At 42.9% G+C, this 19,797-nt stretch overlaps 1 protein-coding gene across 5 annotated transcripts in view; it reads right to left on the bottom strand.

Moving 5' to 3' along the window:
* The window catches only part of GABRA3 (gamma-aminobutyric acid type A receptor subunit alpha3), a 2,265,987-nt gene that overhangs the window by 478,688 nt on the left and 1,767,502 nt on the right, over nt 1–19,797 (bottom strand). For all 5 annotated transcript variants that reach the window (XM_069613066.1, XM_069613068.1, XM_069613067.1 and 2 more), the window contains one exon: nt 6,924–7,135. In XM_069613066.1, the coding sequence (XP_069469167.1) occupies nt 6,924–7,135 (212 nt within the window). The remainder of the gene's footprint in view (nt 1–6,923; nt 7,136–19,797) is intronic.

Here is a 19,797-nt window from a genome sequence, read left to right as displayed (position 1 = left end):
CAAAATAGGATGGTGTTAGACGTCATCCAAGCTGAGCGTGATGGGCTATGTAAATTGGTGTGATCTGTGTGCTGTGTTTTTGTACCTGACTCCTCCCCTACAATATTCATGGTAATACAAAATCTGCATACCTTGAGTACTGAAATACATGTCCCTGACTGAAACTGGGATCTTAGTGCTTGGTTCTGGAACTTATTACGATCATGGTGTTGAAAACTCTTTGCAGTTTTAATGATAGTTCTTGGTATTCTACTGTTTTGTTGTTGTTGTGTACAATGTCTTCTTGCCATATGTTCGATGTTAGGGGGATGGCGTGCACAAACAATAGGTACACTAGGACCAAAGGTACATACGCCCAGGGAAATTATTAATATTTTTGTAATGAATGATATTACTATCAAGGAACTTATGGTAACTGATATTTCTGAAGAATGTGATTCAGGATGTACGGACATTGAGATGTGGGGTTTTGAGTAAAGCGAATGTTTGAGTAATGCTCTTGACTTAGGCTGAAAGGAGGGTTTGTTAAACTGTATTCTTATAATACCGACTTGTTATGAATATTGGCCCAAGCCCATTCGCGTTGCATGGAAAACCGCGTTCGAAATACTCAATTTCTGATCAACTTCGCCGCCATTTTGAGAATCATCCGCCATTTTGATTTCGACTCTTACTTGTATCCTGAAATGGTGGACTGTGTTTTCAACTTGCAGCCGAGCCAAACAGCCTTTGAGTTGTGTCAACATTTAGGCCAACCGAGAGCTTACTGTTTGTTATATGCAAAGAAACCTTGTGATTCGTATGAACTGCAATCCAAGTGTTGTCTGCACTCACAAGCCTCATCCTCATATAAACAACGAGACAATGTAGAACAAACTCAGATTGTGTGTTTTTGCTGAACTACATTGTAGCGATTCTTGAAACAAGGCTTACTGTGGATCAGAGAATCAATCTCACCATTGTAACTTCATGGACATGTAAACTTGTTAAATCTGTTGTACAATATTGTAAAATTTGTCATGTGAACTGGGCACAAACCCTAACATGTAAATTATTACTTTGGAGAGGGGCTGGACAATGTTTGGAAAATTGTTTAAAAACTTCTGTATTAAGATGTCCATCACTCTCACCCCTCACTGTGTCTGCTATCTGTTTGACTTGTATCTTTTCGACCTGTGATTGCTGTATTTCTTTTTGTGGTACCAAGCCTCGATATTTCTTTGGTCTTTCACACATTAGAAATAGAAAAAATAGTATGAAAGCACATGTTTCATGTGGTGGTCCAATGGCTTCCACAATTCTACACAGATATGGGATTAGATTTGCCAGCTCAAGGAAACCAGCAGATATTGCCAGTTTGCATGAGTTTGTGAGGCACAATTTCATAAAAAGAATCTCATGAGTTCAGAAAATGGGCGATAGGTTGGCTTCATGCAACTTTGATGTGATAAGGTTGAGCGACAGTGAGTGTGGTGGAAAAGTGTTACTGCCTCCTCCTGCCACACTCTATGCCTGCTTCTGTCAACACATTCAGGCCCGGCAATACAGGATAAACCAACATCACAGAATTTAGGAGCCATACTAGTGTTGTCCACCATTATAAAGCAGTCTAAGTAACCTTCCTAGATAATGGCTCTGCTAGTGTAAACTTGCACTGTAATTTGCCAGAGTATGTTTGGAAAGGAATCAGAAATCTACTTCAAGCACAACATCCATCTCATAGCTATATCATGATGGTACACTACTAGACATTGAGACATTCCCACCTCAACGCTCCCCATTCTGGGTTACCTCTTTCTCCATATTGACTGCCAACATAAAGCATCTGTCTTATAGCAATCATCTCATTCTGACATTCTAAAGCAAGCATCGAACTCTGAGACTTTGACATTGATGGCGGTCATGCACAGCATTCGTTCCTCACTATCATCCTCATAAATCAAATCTCTGGTCAAAGCTGTACCATGACCAAACATTCTGCACCTTGCTATGACACAACAGTCTGCATGTCACGGGCCTTGGAGATTCCAATGCCTATAGAAGTCTTTTTTTTCTGTGAGCCAAGAAGGACGCACTCACAAATAAAGCATGCCTGCAGTGAGGCATGTTGTTTTTTCTGGCTGAATATCCCTGAAGTGTAAGTTCTTAACCGAGGCAGAATTAAAGGTAAGCAAGTACGGAGGACAATAGGGGATGCGTGTTAAGAGCATTTTCCATCAGTGAAGTAGGAAAGGATGCATGATTCTGACAACAGTCATGGTTCCTTTCCTAACCACCCCATACTTACGGACACTGCCCCTTGTCTTTACTTGTGGGGTTTTTCCCATACAAGTGCTGGAGGCCCAGGAAGTCATAAAGAGAAGTCAGTACATGGATAAAAAGGGCAGAGGAATTAAATAAAAGTAGCACTTTCAGAACATAAATGTTGATCCTCTATGTGTTATGCTGCCACCTTGACAGATGGCCATATATGTGACAAGTGCAACCATTACACAAAACAGTCTTCATTACGAGTTTGGTGGTATGGTAAAAGTGTCAGTAATTCATTTTTTGGCCAGTAACAGAATTACTGCCATTTTTACCACATTGCCGAATTTCAAGTTTGTAGGTAAAATGGAGGATGCCCCTCCAGCAGGGGAATCGCCCACTTTACCTACAACAATCAGTGAATTTACTGCACGGTATTCCTGCTCATGGTAAATCCACCAAAAAATCCCCATAGAATCCTACGGACTCCAAAAATGGGGATTTAGATCACTCTACCGCCACTCGTAATCCTGGGGAAAGCCCATGGGACTGAGTGGTGGTAACAGTAAATGAGTGTGTGGGTAAATCGGCAGATTTACCATCAATGTATTGCCAAACTCATAATGAGGCCCATGTGATGATGCCTGCATAGCATTTTGAGTAGCAGATGTGAATTTGTTGGTTTCAAAAATAGAGTGAATAAAAGGAATTTGCTCATGGAACTACAGGTAGAATGGGAAACCAACAGAGAGCATGTAAAGCTGCAAGGTGAACGATGGATCCTGCGTGAAGTTCTCTGCATATTAGCTTGACCATCAGATTGATCTCACAGAACAAGTCTCAGTACTTAGTGTTCCTCCAATTATAACATACCATAAAACATCATACATAGTTGTATTATTTATTCTTTTCTATGTAGACATATGGAAAGCCCCAAATGTACACCACCAAAGTGGTACCTCACGCAACTTGGGCAAAATGGGCAAGCAGGAACTTTTTGCGTTAAAACACATATCTTGATTAGCTCACTGAAGTCAAGGTCATCGATGGTATGCTGATGATTTCAAGGACAAAGCGCTGACGATAAGGAGTAAGAACGTGCAAGGCATGGCCAAGAGCAAATGCCTTTTGCTGGAGTGAAATCTTCCGCAGGTTTTCTTTCAAGTTTCAGAGCATATAGTTCTGGCCAAAGTCTTGATCTCCAGTTTGTGGATCAGAACAACTGTCTCTAAAAGAAGAATGATAGAGAGTGGATATGGATGCTCTGGCTAATCTTGACCTTGTGCAATCCATGCATGGAGGCATGGGCCCAGGAGTAGTGATAGTGCTTCTGGAGACTTGGAGGAGGAAAGTGGTGGAGTGCATGGCTGTATGTAGTTTGTCTAAGAGGTCTACGGTGAGGCCAAAATAAAGGACATCGTTCATGGGGATTATGGTAGGACATCCAAATAATGCAGGAGGATGTTCAGATTGAACATGTGGAGCAAGCTAGCTCTCACCACTTGATTGAATTGAGAGGCCCAGGGCATGCTGGTCTTTAATTTGACTCAATGGTTCTTCACTTTAGAATACAGGGGATAGAGTGGAGACCAAGGCAAGACAGGTGGAATGATACCTTCAAAAGCCCAAATGGGTATTGATGGTCCTAAATTCGGCGTTGTCCCTTGGATTTCCCGCCAGCTTCCTTCCATGCAAGCGTGGAAGGCTTCCATGCATTGCGGAAAGAAATGGGAAGAGCATTGAGTGTTATTTTTCTACAGCCTTCAGAAGTGCTTTGCAGCCCACCTTCTGTCCCACTTACATTTTTGGAATGTTTTGTATAACCGCTTCTTGGCCACTTCATAGGCTATCTTTTTTTCTTCAGAGTCCTTTTTATTATCTCTATGACAATTGGTTCTGGGACACTGGCTTAACTGGTTGTCATAGAGGTGTTGCTTTCTTTGGCAATACATTGAAAAGGTAGAAGAATAATCCACTGCTTTCTGTTGCCATTTCAGCCCTTGTCCGCAGCTGGGTGGATGCTTCATTGGAAAACGCTTTTGTAAATCGCGCCCAGATGCGCTTTCTATCAAAATTATAAAGTGTTTTTACGTTCTGTTAGACAACTTAAAGACTAAAACGGTGTTCCTGACGTTCTACATGTCAATGCAACACCACTGCTGAATGAAGTAAACATGTTTCACCAGTGCAAAAGATTGGGTTACAGAAATGCGTGCCCTGCAGCCATGTTGACCACCCATATTTTACCCATTTTATGTTTTTTACACACATCGTTTTTTTTTTCTTAAAATGATAAGATTTTAGAAAAGCCACCTATGCCAAATTTAGACTGAACAAAACACAAATGCCCAAACATAGCAGTGCTCTGCAATAGCCACCAACCAAAAAAAATGCAGTTTCTGCAATTGGCTCTTGAGCAAACTGTCCTGTGTACAAGAGCAGGAACACACGCATGTTTGGTTTGTGTACATACTGGTCCACCAACTCTTTTAATGCTCATTACGTTCATGGCCAGAGACACATTACATGTTGGGCACAGTTCACGTGACATTTATACATTTTTGCATTTGCAGCAAAGAGTCAGCAAGGGAGTACTAGCCGGCAGGACCCCTGCTTCTGGGGGCCCAGTCTTTTCCAGCACTGGGGCGTCCGCCTTGGAAGTTTACAAGACTGCCTAATTCTGAGGTCTCTCCAGATGAGGCCAGGCACCTGCTTCTTATGATAGAAGGGGGCTTGATAGTGTTGAAAAGTACTTCATTGATATTGCTGTTGTTTTAACGACAAAGACCATTGTGTGGCTTTCCATTTGATTGGTTCCACAATTATGAGGATTACCGAATTTTAGTGTCATTCTCTGTGTTGCCATTTCCAGCACCTGCTACGGCTAGGCGGGTAGCCATATTCCAATGTCCACAGCAGGCACTCATATATCCATTAATTATCTTATTTGACAGTGTTGTCTTTTGTATTTAGGAGGCATGAGGAACAACCAGCTGAATGAGAGACTTCAGCAAGGCCAAAGAGACATTTAATGTGAAGGTCAGCCACCAAATAGAATGCAAAGCAGAAGAAAAAGAATCATGAGGAGAAAGAGTGCAAAGAACTTGATTCCAAGCGTGAACTTATAAGATAAATAATATTAAATATGCATAAATAGAAATGGAGGCAATAAACAGTGGTAATGCAGCCAGCAAGTGGCAAGTGCTGTGTTTACGGCAGCAGAACTGAGTAAGTCTGATAAGTGCAGAAAAAGAACAGAAAGGGGAGGGGAGGGACTGTATGGGTACAGATACAGTACCCAGTGCAAGGGGTGGCCAGTGGACAGTAGAGGAGGATGGCAGGGTGAGCAGGTACCTGGGCCAGGGGACAGAGGGTGGCCAGGTACACAGTGCCAGGAGAGAGCAGCTCAGCAAGGGAGAGGGGAGCAAAGGCAGAAGCAAAGAGGAAGGCTGGGGGTGGGCTGCAGAATCATTTATCCTTGAAACCTATACAGTTGTCTGAGATTCTTTACAAACAGATAAATGAATGAAAATTTCCTCGCCCCTGGGAGGAAGCAGGCTATGGGAAATCAGTCACTATTTAAGTGAATTTGCGGGATAGCCTATAAAATGAGCAACGGCAGCACATAGGAATTTCACTACACAGATTTACAGGCTGTTCCTTCGTAGTCAGATTGTTATCTGCATAGGCCCTGCCCACATATTAAATATTACCAGAGTGGCAGATGAAGGGAGCACTGCTTTGCATGTAGGGCAGCTTAAAGGGCAAGTCATGAACACCGTGACTAGGCAAGTTGGCACTTGCAGTGACTTAGTCATAGGATTGTGGAAGCACTTTTAACTGAATTAGGTAGTCTTTGTAATGTCGCTGCAGGCATGTATTACAGAAATACTGGACCCACGGAGGGGGCCTGCATACAGGTTCCAGACCCACTGACAAGTTAGAGATTGCTCCTCTTGGACATTTTGTAGATGCGTGCTTTTCGAGCAAACACGTATTCAGGATTTTCAAGTCGATTACCTAAAATAAGAGTTCTGTAAATGAGAAAGCGATTGGCAATGCCCACAATACTTTAGTAAATTGCTTTTTGTGGGATTGCATTTATAGTAATGAAGCAATGAATGTTCATGCATTCATCATAACTCTGAAACAATGGCATGTTGGAGAATCAGTAAACCAAAGAAAGTCAAACGAAAACGAGGCTCACTACGTCAGAACTGAAGCGCTGATGTCATACATGCCAATAGAACGAGTGTAAACAAAACAAAACTTGCTGAACCGCATTGTCAGCTCCTCCTTAAATACATATTAAAACAGAAAAGTAAAAAGGGAAAATAACTTAGTAAACATATTAGACCTCATGAAATAAAAGCACGGCATAGCTGTTGACTTTATTATATCTAGGCCCATTAGATGTCTGTGCGTGATTATGTGGCAAGCACAACTGCACTTAGCATTTGTAAAACGCCCTCCCCCCTCTCAAATAGAAACTAAAACAATATTCCATTTAAGAACATGGCCACATAGGGGCTGCATCAGTTGAGGCCTACATTGATGACCTCAGTAAATAACATACCGCCTCCATATTTTGTTTGGCCATATGCTATTCACTCCTGGTCCCAATGCAGCCCTCTCTTGCTGCATTCCCTCTTCTCTCACTGGCTGAGAGGTCTCACCTTCATCTCCTGCCCATCCAGCATCTTCTGCCCCTCCCAAGCCCAGCTCCTCTTCGTGAAGTAGTTGACAGTGGCAAATTCAATCAGCGCAGAAAACACAAAGGCGTAACAGACGGCTATGAACCAGTCCATGGCCGTCGCGTACGCCACTTTCGGCAAGGAGTTTCTAGCGCTGATACTCAGTGTGGTCATGGTGAGGACTGTGGTGACACCTGTGAAAGAAAAGAAACAAAGACTGAACAAGTTAAACGGACCATGCACTCAAGTTGGGGCATTATTAGGAAACATATTGCACCAACAGTGGTAGGCCTGTATGCTCCATTCCCCCTGTTGGCCTCCTTTTTGAGTTGGAGGCCATTCCTCCGATTATGTAAGGCCTAACAACACCTAAAAAGGCAGCTACGAATATTAGAAGAATGGTAATGTTACACGTTAGGTCGGATTGGGTGCATTGACCCCATTTGCCCTTATACCAAGAGCAATGCACACAAAGAACTATTTCCTCTTACTCTGATGCCCAAATGTTGACTGTGGCCCTGATGAAAGGAGCTGGCAAAAATGACCATGTACATCTGGAAATATGTCAGCTCTTTCTTTAAAAGCCATGCCATTAAATCATCAGAGCACTCGTCTAGCCCAAACGCGCCATTTGTTTTCTGCGCTTATCTTCTTAGTTCAAAGATAGGGCACTATTCATGGAATTTTTAACTGAGTCACTTTCCACCGTGCTAAAAATTCCATGACTCGGGCCCTTAATCTCATTTCATGTTGAAGTGTCGTTGTGTTTACTCTTGTTATAATACAACATGTTTAAGGTTTTGTGGGATGTGCCATGTCTCTAAAAGTTTGCATCAAAAGTGAGATGGTAACTGTGCGGGCACAGAACGTGCTGTATGCAAACACAGTCCATTCCAAGAAGGTGTTTGAAAAATAAGGCTAGGAAAATGAATTCGTGGAATAGTAAACCCCATGTTTTCAGGATATCAGCATAGAATATGGGTGCAAATATTGCTTAACAAACATTAATATCAGTGGGAAAGATCTTCATATTGTCGTCATGCTAAAACCCTGACTGGATTTTTCTTGTCGTTACATGTACCCATCCAGCCCTATCACTATGAATAGGAGTAAACAACAGTAAATAACAAGGTGCCAACTTGCACCCTGTTATCAGAGCCGCCAATCATGTCATGCTTTTAACGGTGCGCCATGCTTGTTTGGGCACGGGTCTTTTGGCACACAACTGTGCCCACAGAGCCCCTTTCGGCACGGCCACAGTGGCTTGACAGCCAGTTTGGCGCCGTTCAATGGGCGCGACATTGATTTAGGCGCAGCTGGTTGCATTTAGCAACTGTGCAGAAATCACCTAACTCCAAATGGGTGCATAGTTCTGATTTACTTACAAAGAAAGTATACAGCTGCCACGCATTTGACCCTGGTGAACATTTTTCACGGAACGGCAATCGGCCACATAATCAAACGGAATGCATAGGTGGAGGGCACACATTTCACACCTAATCTGCCATTCTGCATATATAAATACGATTGCTGTGTAGGTATGTCAGGTTACAGCTATAAACCCTGAGAACTATCACCTATTGTCATTATTAGATAGCACCAGCAAAGTCTTTGAGGCCAGAGCCTTAGACCATTTGCAGAGCTGGACTAAGCATGATAATTTTCTCCACGCCTTCCAGACGGGATTTAGAGCTGGATCAAGTACCACTCAAAATATCAGCCTACTAGATGCTATAACATCAAAGGCAAAAAAGAGCAATAAGCCCTCCATATAAGCTTTTGATAGCATACACCGTCATAAGCTGTGGGAGATATTAGTGGCCATGAACTGTCCAAGTTGGCTATTAGAGATTATAATAAACCTACCAGTGCCCAAAAATGCTTGGATAACGACGGCCGACTCACTAGACCCATTAAGATCAATAAGGGTGTTAAACAGAGTTGTTTGCTGGCAGCCCATTTATTTAACCTCTGTCTTGCCAACTTAATAAATCCTCTTGAGAGTAAGGCACATTTTCAGGCCAAATTCAAGTCTACTCGGGTCTCTGCAATGCTTTATACTGATGAACATGTCATAGTTCACCATACTTTTAGTGACATGAAGAAAATTCTAGAAGAGATTGGCCATTTTGCAACTGAACATAACCTAAGAATAAATCTGAGAAAAACCCAGATAATGTTAATCTCCTCTTAGAAAGTTACTAAGCCTAGATTGGTAACCAGTTGGAGTACGATTGACTATACTGAATCCTATAAATATCTCGGCATTGAAATTCTCAGTAGACTAAGCTATACCACACTTATTGATAAGATTTGTCGTGCCAAACAGATAACACTGCTTGTACGTAGCTGTGTCTCTAATTTTGTGTGATATTCTTTAAAGGGGATCATGATGCTATACGCTCAGTGGCTTAACCCAGTGATAGCATATGGTCTAGAGGCCCTCTCTATTAGAAACCTATCCTGGCTGGACAGAGTTGAAGGATATGTTTGCCGGACTGTACTACGACTTCCATTAGGAGAGGAGGCCTAATTCAACTCTTACATATTGAATGGGGCAGGAAGATAGAAGTCACAGTACAGTCCGGCAAAAATATCCTTCAACTCTGTCCAGCCAGGATGGGTTTCTAATAGAGAGGGCCTCTAGGCCATATGCTATCACTGGGATAAGCCACTGAGTGTATAGCATCATGATCCCTTTTAAAGAATATCACGCATAATTAAGGCTACCATCCTGTTGCAGAAAGGCTTATTACCTTTGAAAGCAGTTACTCACCCAGAATGCCAAATGCTAAGAATAATAGGTAACAACATCATCACCATGGGAAAGACTAACCACACTAACCTATATGATGAGTTGAGCATAGTTATGCACCCAACTTAATTGGTTAATAGATGCTGTGGCAAGTACAATGTCATTAAACATGCCTTCAAAAAAGATTGGAAAGATGGGATTGGCAATGTAACTACATATGTATGAGTAAGCTCCATAATTAAACCCCAAATAGAGGGAATTGTCCATTCTTATTTTCACCCCCAAATCTATCTTTCGAGATGTCCCGAGCAAGCGTTGCGTACATTTCGATTACTTATGCAGACAAACCAACTCCCAGTTATAGCTATATGGGGTGCCAAATGGCAATTGCCACTGAAGCGATGCTACTGTCGCCTTTGTAAATGCAACTCTAATCTTGAGGCAGTAAGACATGTTCTCACTGAGTGTCTGTACTTGGGTACGATATATATGTCAGCATATGGTCGTTTTGTGTATCAGTATGACCCAATTAAAACCATGGATTTCTGGTATTAGTGCCTAAACACCGAAACTTGAACTATGCATATTGCGCTAGATAGTGTTTGGCTAGATGCAGTGAAACTCTTTGATCAGCCGTAAAAAATAAATTGGAATAAGAACCTCGTGCATAATGAAGTAGTGCTGTTTGATATCTGTGACAAATGTAAAGGAGAAGAGTTTAGAGCTAATTAATCTCCAGTTACATAATATATGTCCATATTCTCAAGTGTTAAACTGATTATCAGCTTATATTATCCTCTTGGAATGTTTTACTGGAACACAGTATATCATAGCATGACATGAATACATCTTTCTTTGTATTGTATTACCTTCAAATGTGATTTTTATGAAGAAAAAACATTCTAACAGTTGTAGAAGATTTAAGGAACTAAATACAACGATGACAATAAATAAATAAATAAAAGAAATACAGCTATGAGCCTTGCTCAGTCTTGAGGTTAAGTGCCGTGCCTCATAGACGAAAGAGCCGGATTCGAATCTCACCAATGTACTTTAATTTAACTTTTTTTAAACAAAATATGACAGGCTTTTGTGCGTATTTGGCTGGCGCCGGGAGATTCCTGCGCCTTTATGATGGAACGCGTGCATACACGATGGATATGATGGAAGATGAACATTAGAAGCCCAAGACTGTAGACTGTTCTTGGCTACAATATCACTACACGCACAAGGTTTTTCTGAGGACATGGGGTTACTTGTCACTTGTTGGCTTTCGGTTTAACATGTATGCCTCGCTATTAGCAATGGCTTCCTCACAAAGCTGTTGTATTTCTTTCGCTAAGGGCTCTGGTGTCACTCAGCTGTTGGGTGAAATATTTAGCAGTATTCATTTGTCAATTTCACATTGGCTTTATTCTTTGATTGAGCCATTGCAGCATGCCTTTTCTTTTGGAACATGCGGATGTTGTACAGGGAGTGCCTTCTTTTTTTATTTGATATTGGTGGGAAGATTGCTGCGTTGAAAAAACTGTGAGTGAAGACTAACAGAAATGCATTGTACGAAAATCCAAAGTACAATATTAATGCATGCCTTCCTATTGTTTCATAGGAGCATGACATACATTTCCAAATTTTAACAAAGGCTGCTAATTGTACCATCTACCGTCAGGCATATGAACTTTAAAACATGAGAATCGGCAAACCAAATCAGCCTCATAAATGCTTTGCGTAATTTTCACCCAAACACCCATACACTTACTAACTCAACCTATCTTCGCACCTGTGGTGTGTGACCCTCCCAAGAGTGTTCCCTTTTTATGATGACTGTTGGCGGAGATAATAAAAGGAGCAACTGCAGGCACGTGAGAAAAGAACGGCTGCAGACTCCAATCATGAAATGATTGAGTTGTCTCTCATTTAGGCCTGCAGGCCCACCGTGTAAGCACAGGCATGCAAGCCATGGTGCTGTGGGGCCCTCTTGCCAGTACGGTGGTCAGGGTCTGCACGAGATGGGTATGGTCCACCCTGCCCCTACCTAAAACCATGTGTTCCCTGACAACCCCCTGAGGCACTGGGCCTCGAACTACGGTGCTGTCCATAGCACCCATGGGGCCTGCTCCATGCCAATGGCATGCCTGCCACACCACCACCCACTTATCCATTTACCCACGCACTGCCATACCCGCTCTTTCACTCACTCATCCATTGGCTCCCTAACAGGTCCTTTCAACAACGGATTTATTCACAAATCAACAAATCCATCTATCGACCACCCTAGCTATAATGTATTCACCGCCACCCTCAACCACTCATCCGTCCACCCACTTCCCCAAACATCCACCAACTCACCCTCTGACCAGTTGTTCAATCACCCTCTTTCTCTCTCTCTGAAATGCCTGAACTAGCACATACCAGTACTTCTCTGCAATACCTGAATATCATTTGTACTACTTTGAAGAAGACAGAACCAGCTGTTCTTCGCAAACCTGCAGTACTTCCGATGGCACAGTACCATGTTGTTCCTGATGCAATAGAAAAACGGAGAGAATAGCAACGCTACTCTTCAAGAATTCAACAATTGAAAAGACACGTAATTTTAATGGGACACTGACAGCAATTCTCCAGAGGACTGCAATGTATCACACATTCTCAGCAGAGCTGCCATGTATTTTATTGCAAATTCTGAAAACTTCAGAGCATGGGAACGTTTAAAAGGTACTGCATGTGTGCCTTGCAATTGTCTGGGTTGTGCTATTTTCGTGAGTGGAGATTTTTGCCTTGGTAGATTCCACTGCTGATATCTGCATTGCAACTGATCTGTGCGGATTGTAAACAGCTGCTGCCTGTGCGGCAATAGCTGTGGGCATGCAAGGGTACTGCGTCTTACTCTGCTGCTGCTCATACTGTAACCGCTCTGTCTGAAGGAAGGCTGCATTGGTGTTCCACATTATGTTTGCTGTTTATGGATTCTAGCAACTCTTTACCTCTCCAAATACTGTATTCTCCCACCGTTACGTCATAGGATAGGATTGTGGAATTCATAATCGACTACTATGACATCATTGCATGAGGATATATAACATGTTCTCTGCCTGGTATTGCTTTTTGTGTTGCCATGGGGTAAAGGGAGTGGGAACCTGGGGCCTCATGGATTTGGTAGTGTTAAAAAAAAGTGGTGGGAGCAAAATGATCACTAATTTTACTTCACCACCATACTTCACCAGTTTGGTGGTAATGTGGAGGGAGATCCTCCAAATCTTTTTTGAGGTTTTGCCTCCACACTACCACCAATAAACTTAGCACGGAATTACTTACTGCCTGCAGTACACACTCCAAATCCCTAACGAAGTCCATGGTGGGGATTAACACTTCCATTCCACCACTCATAATCTGGCAGATTTACCACCATTACTGCTGACGGAAACGATAATTGGGTTTGGCGGTATTTCCATGAGAAATACAGGCAAACTCATAATGTAGGTTAGGTATTTTTGTTGATGTTCATAGTCCTCACGTGCTGCACTCTGCACCCCTTGTATGGCCAGTTCATAAGGCGCAGGGCACATGGTGAAAAGCTGCTGCACAACAGCCATGCACAACAAAAACTACAGATCAGTACACCACAAATAAGGAGCGCACTTTAACTCTGTGTTCTGAGTGACATAATGGAGCGTCCCTCTCATTGCCAGATGTCAACCATTGACAGCTACACATCCACAAGTCGATGTGTTGTGTGTGTGAGAGGTTGAACTTGCACTGCTGCAACAGATGATGCACTTGTTCTGTGTACGAGTGAGGACTGTATGTTGTGTTCTGGCTCACGATTTGATGGATTCCATTGACCCAAAGGCTTTTCAAGCAGAGAAAACACCAACATTCTGCGGAGCAATGCTGAAGACCGCATTTCTTGTTAACCACATCTGCTCTCTGCCTCTCCAAATGGATACGATCTGTTCTTTTATTCAAGTAAACAGATTCTCAGCAACCTGGCATCTGGTTTAGCGCTGGCCCACTCCTCTGTTTTCTGTTGTTTTAGCTCGTTGGGGTGGCCAAGGGTGGGTGACCTCTGTGGGTGCGTCCTCGGGCTGGATGGTGACTCATAAGCGGGTTTAGCCTCAAAAAAAGGGGGGGCGCAGATAACAGAGAATACTACATCAAACAAAAGACAAACTCAATACAGTTGATTGTCAACAAACTTTTGTGGTGCCTAGTTGTCAGTTTCTCTTAGGTGGACCGTCCATGTCTCATTGATACCATCTGTTTCTCTAATGTGCTCCTAAGTGTGTACTGGAAAGTTGTGTCCCTGTTTCTTCTGACTTGCAAAATGTTGTGGCATTGTTTCTTTGTGGGATGATGTCTCCAGAACCATTTTGAGGCAGGTCACTTTATTTTCTCTGATATATCAGGGACATCACTGTAACTGCTGAACCCATATGCATGCATACATTCTTGGCGGCCCAATACCCCTTACTGTAAGAGGATTCAATTCAACACTACAGCAAAGTCAACGCCTAGTCTATAATACTGAATGAAAACCCTTATTGATATATCTTTATGTCCAGTTCATGCGTTCTGGATGACTACCCCTATATAACACCCCTCTCTTGGAATCCCCCTGACCCCACTGAGCCAAGAAGTAGTTCTGTTTTGCAAGTTAAAAGGTTTATTTGATAATTTAAAATATATATATATCACACTTTATAATAAATTAATAATTGAATAGCACACTTAATCTGATATGATAAAGATCAACAACGGAGAATCTGGCACTAGCACACTTCTTATAATCACTAATGAGTTGACATGAAATGGATAAGGTAGCACACTGGTAAATAGGAACAAAAGTACAATGTGGTAGAGGATGCTTTATGTAAGCTCAGGTGGATGCAATATTCAATGAATGCAGTACAGAAAATACTCAATATGATTTCAACCAAACAATGTAATCACTTTTCTCTGGCAATCCCCTCCCCCCCTTGATGCAAGGCAAGGAAATGGAAGGAAAACACACAGTTCTCAGAAATGCAATTAATGTAAATCAGTTCACCCCAGCAAGCTTACACTACAGAAAACAGATAGGAGTTTTGAAAACACAGGCAAAATGCTTTGATATGTGCTAGCAATGGATGAGAAATATGCTGGAAATGCTTTTAATTCCCTTTCAGAGGTTCAGGGTGAGTGGTATCTAGTTAATATTAGTCCAGGCTCACACTAGCAATGATGCAGGGATAGTTAGCAGGTTAAACGAATTTCTGGCAAATGGAAGGCAAGCAGCAGCAGTTTTTACATGTGAAGAAATTTGCAAATCGCGGTAAAATTCGCGAATGCGTGTTCCGCGATTGCGGTAAAACTATAAGGGGTAGGAATGCGGTTCTAGGTTCATGGGAAAGCCACGATTCTAAGCTTTCAGATAAAAGTTACTGCAAGTCTCTAGCCCAAACGGTTACAGAGTTATGACCGATTTAATAGAGGTCGTTTTTGGTTTTGCAAATTTTAAAAGCTCAAAATGACAAGTGACAAATTTTGCAGCTAGAATGCCAGGTGACAGATTTGGATCTATCAGGCAGTTCTACTTAGGTTAAATAGATTGAATTAGATGAATTTAAACTAAGAGATTGGTTCTACACAGTTCTGCTGGGTACTCACACTATATTCTTGAGTGAAATGGGCCTCGCCATGGATCTGGTCAGGTTTTAAATTCGCCTCTGGTCTCTGCACTTCACAGTGATCTGGGTCAGCTCTCTCTGGTTCTCTGGTCTGGGTCTCTAGTTCTGGATAGATTGAAGTCTCTAGGTTGGCTCTCTGGAGGTTTGATGGAGGTAAGTATGGATTTTTCCGGCAGAGCTTCCAGCGGCAGATGGAATTGAAGGTCTCTATCTGTCCTGTCTGTCTGCTTTTATGTGTTTAGAATGTGGGTGTGTTCTAGCATCACTGACCCTACCTCTCTCTCAGCTTCTAATTGGTCAAACTTCCATTTCTCATTTGATTGGCGAAGGAGCTGTGAGTTAGAGTGATGTCATCCATTTATGATCTCTTGAAACAACTCCCCTATCATCTGTGCACCCAAATCTATATATGATCAAAATCCATATTTCACAGTTACACAGTTGTTTGAAATTACACATACATGGTGTGGCTGAATTTAGCCATGTCTCTGTCCAAATCTGCTCTTTCTAGGAGCTTGCATTCAAAAATGGCAACTTCTAGCACTTTTTCATGTGCTGAACAACATTGGATCTTCATTAAATTTTATACAACTGTTCCTCACATATCTACCCACATACCAATGCATTTTCGTTTGTCTAGCTGAAACAGGGAGTCTGTAATATTAATAAACAATGGGGTTTTGCCCCAGAACATCACACAAATTGGAGTTTGGGCTTGAATTAAAGGTACATTTTTTAAATTAAAGCTCTCAAAGTTATACATTTCTGTCATTTGATTACAAAGAGTTATCAGTGTTTTTGTAAAATATATATTTTACTTTCAATTCAGTCCTCAGAGTGTTGAAGTCCGCCTCCAAGACTTGGGTGGGTCAGTCACAGATCTCTGCTGGCAGATCTTTGTTGACAGCAAACATCCAGAATTAACATATTCCTTTCAGAGGAAAGGGTCCTTTGTGTGGTGTCTGGCAAGCTCACATCAGGAGGCCAGGGGGCCACTTTGCATTTAATTAACAGAACCCTGTTATTTCCTGGCTTCTTGTGTTGAGTTCTGAAGTGTCAAGAGTTCTCAGGACAGGCAACCCCTTTGAACCTTTGATGAAATAAGACCCCTTTCTTTGCACTCATGCAGTTTGCAAGACAGCTCTCCTGTCAGAGTTTAGACCGCTAGCGCCACCATCAGGATTTTGTGGTTACTGCATCCATCCTTGGGATTTTTTTTTTTAGATTGATTCCTTTCAGCAAGTGATATTATATGGAGTAGATTGTCCATGTTCAGGACATGGCCTTGGTGTGTTTCTGCAGTAAAGTAATTCTGTGCCCATGATTTTGCCATATTTGACATTCAAGAAAAATGAATTCCCAACAGTATGGGTTTGCTTTTGGCAAGCAGCATTGCATCTCTGAACTCACAATATAGGCAAAATGGGATTTTCCTGTGCATTTTCTGGGGAGCTCTGGCCATTATGATGTTTTCAATGCCAGTACTGCACAGTTTTGAGGTAGGGCCCGGATGCATGGGTAAATACATCCCACAAGCCCCCCTTCTTGCGGTGGCCATCTGATCCTTCTCTAATGGGACCCGCAAGATCTGGGATGTAGTTCTCCTCTTCTTCCGATAAATGGCACAGTTCAGCATCTTTTCCTCCATCCGGTCGGATCGATCGGTTCTCCTCGCCGGTCCTGATGGGAGTATTGGGCGGTCCACTGGGCCCATTGGATCTTCGTTCCCGGTCTCCGGATCGTCCTTCTTGGTCATTCTTCATGGTTTCATCTCTCCTAGGATGATAAAGCAAAAGCGGCAATATCTACTCATAGACGATTTTTTTTTCCCACCACTGTTGAGATAGTGGGGCAGCATATGCATTTTATCATAACGAAACATTACATTCTTATTTTAATAAAAACAGTATGACTAAGAGACAGTTTCATACAAATCACAGTATGTTAGAGACTAGATGTGGTATGTTTTATGATTGGAACTGAATTAGTCTGATACAGTACCCGCTAGGATTCCAGAGGATTCCTCCAGTTGTTGCAGAGCGTGCCTGGGATGGCAACACTTCAACTGGTTTATGTGGACCCACTTGTCTTCCCCTTCTGCCAAATGACCTTTGGGGATGTGGATTTTGTAGGCCACAGGGGAGATATTATCGACGATCTCAAAGGGTCCTTTCCATGTAGGCAAAAATTTGCGCTGCTTGGCCTGGTTCCTTTGGAAGTTGTATAGATAGACCCGGTCCCCCACCTGATATTCCTTCCTGGAAGTTTTCAGGTCATAATGGGTCTTCATGCTATCAGCCGATCTTTCTAGATTCCGCTGAGCGTAAGCAAAAGCATGTTGAAGGTGTTTCCTTAAATTCTCCACATACTCATGAGTAATGGAGGCATTTATCAGTGTCTGCTCTTGGGTCCTGTAGAGCAAATGCTGAGGAAGCACCATCTTGCGCCCATTCATCAACTCAAATGGTGACATTTTGGTTGCAGATGAAGGGGTAGATCTGATGGCCATTAGGACCAGAGGTAATCGGATATCCCAACTTGGCCCAGAATCTGCCACAAACTTCTTTAATATGCTCACAATTGTCCGGTTATATCTCTCTACTGCCCCAGAAGAAGCTGGCCGATAAGCAATATGCAACTTCCTTTTGACCCCCAGTATCTCCCACATCTTTGCCATTACTTCACTGGTGAAGTGGCTACCTCTGTCTGACTCAATCCTTTGAGGTAGACCAAAACGGGAAAAGATGTGGTTAATCATCAAGGCAGCTGCAGTTTCTGCCTTGCAATTTGGGGCTGGGAGACATTCCACCCACTTGGTAAACAAGCATGTCACAGTCAACATGTACTTATTCCCCCTAGCCAAGCGAATCACAGGGCCTACAAAGTCGATTTGTAAATCTGACCATGGCAGTGTCATCCCCCTCTTTTGGAGAGGCGCACGGTGCGTGAGGGATGATGGCTGAAATTGTGCACACACAAGACACCCCTTCAAGTATTGGTCGAGGTCCTGCCCCATGTGTGGCCAGTATGCAACCTCTCTTAAGATTTCCAATGTTGTGTGAAACCCCCTATGACCGGCGGTGGCCGAATCATGGGCGTGACTTAACATCAGGCTTCGGAATGAGGTAGGAACCACCCACTGATCGTGGCCAGCTTTGGATTTCCTTACCAGCAAACCGTCTTGGATCCGGAACATTTTTGGACATTTCATCAACACTCTTAGGTCCTCTTTCCCAATGTAATCGGTATCCGTCAGGGGAAAGTTCTCAGGGTCCTCAAGGTGCTGGTAAAATTTACCAATAATTGGATCCCCCTTCTGAGCAGTAATCAAATCATCATCAGGGGTCTCCTCACTCCATTGTGCAATTGAAAGGTCGTTGTGAGCATTTGTCTGGGATCTAGTGATGGCAGTGACCTGGATTTCCCCCAACAGGGACTCAATCTCAATTAGATCCCCTTGGATGGCCCCGGTTTTGGCCAGCTGATCAGCTAAGTTGTTTCCAGTTTTGTCTGGTCCCTCTACTTTGGAATGACCCTTGATCTTTTTCCAATAGATGGTCATCTCATTCGATGTGACCAGATCATCAATGTTTTGGATCAACTTCCCATGTTTCAAGGGTTTGTTGTTAGCACATAACATGCCTCTGGTTTTCCAATTAACCAGGTGCTCCACGAACCCGTTCCGTACATAATCCGAATCTGTGATTATGACCAGTTTGTGGAGTTGATGCTGGACAGCAGTGAGGATGGCCTGATGCACAGCCATCAATTCTGCCACCTGACTACTTCGGGGACCAATTTTGTATCCAGCGGAGGGTTCTGGGGACTCATTCACCCATGCATTCCCTACGCCGGCCACCAGTTCTTTCTCCCCGTTGTTGTCAACATGGTAAGAGCATCCATCCACATACACAGTGGGCATTCCCTCACACTTGTCTTCTTCAAAGACTTTGTGTGGGGAATTAAGGTATGCCTCCATGTTGTCCTTGATTTTCAGACTTTCGTCCTCGAGACAGTTTTCTCTGGCACAATCATGCAAGTCAGCCAGACCTTGCGCGAGGGGACTCTTCTTGTTTTGGCCATATCTGACCTCCACAGGAAAGCCTTGCATTGACAGAATCCAGGAAGTAATTCGGGAATTACTCACATTTCCGGCCCTGATTCTGTCACTTTGGAGATATTGCAGAGGCTGGTGTGGAGTCTCCACTATGATGTGTTCCCCCTGGATAAACGGGCGGTAATTCTTCAATGCCCACACTGTTGCCAGGAGTGCCTTCTCACAATCGTTGAATTTTTCCTCCACAGAGGAGAAAGTTTTGCTCGCATAGGCGATTACTTTATTGACCTTGTCATGCTTTTGGTATAATACTGCCGTCAAGCACGTATCAGAGAACCCCGTCTCCAGGAAGAACTCCTTGTTTCTGACAGGGTAAGC

Source organism: Ambystoma mexicanum, chromosome 5p, assembly GCF_040938575.1.
Source record: "Ambystoma mexicanum isolate Mex_15411 chromosome 5p, UKY_AmexF1_1, whole genome shotgun sequence".
Lineage (NCBI taxonomy): Eukaryota > Metazoa > Chordata > Amphibia > Caudata > Ambystomatidae > Ambystoma > Ambystoma mexicanum.
The sequence above is the reverse complement of the archived record's forward strand: the minus strand, read 5'-3'. Positions and strand labels throughout refer to the sequence as shown.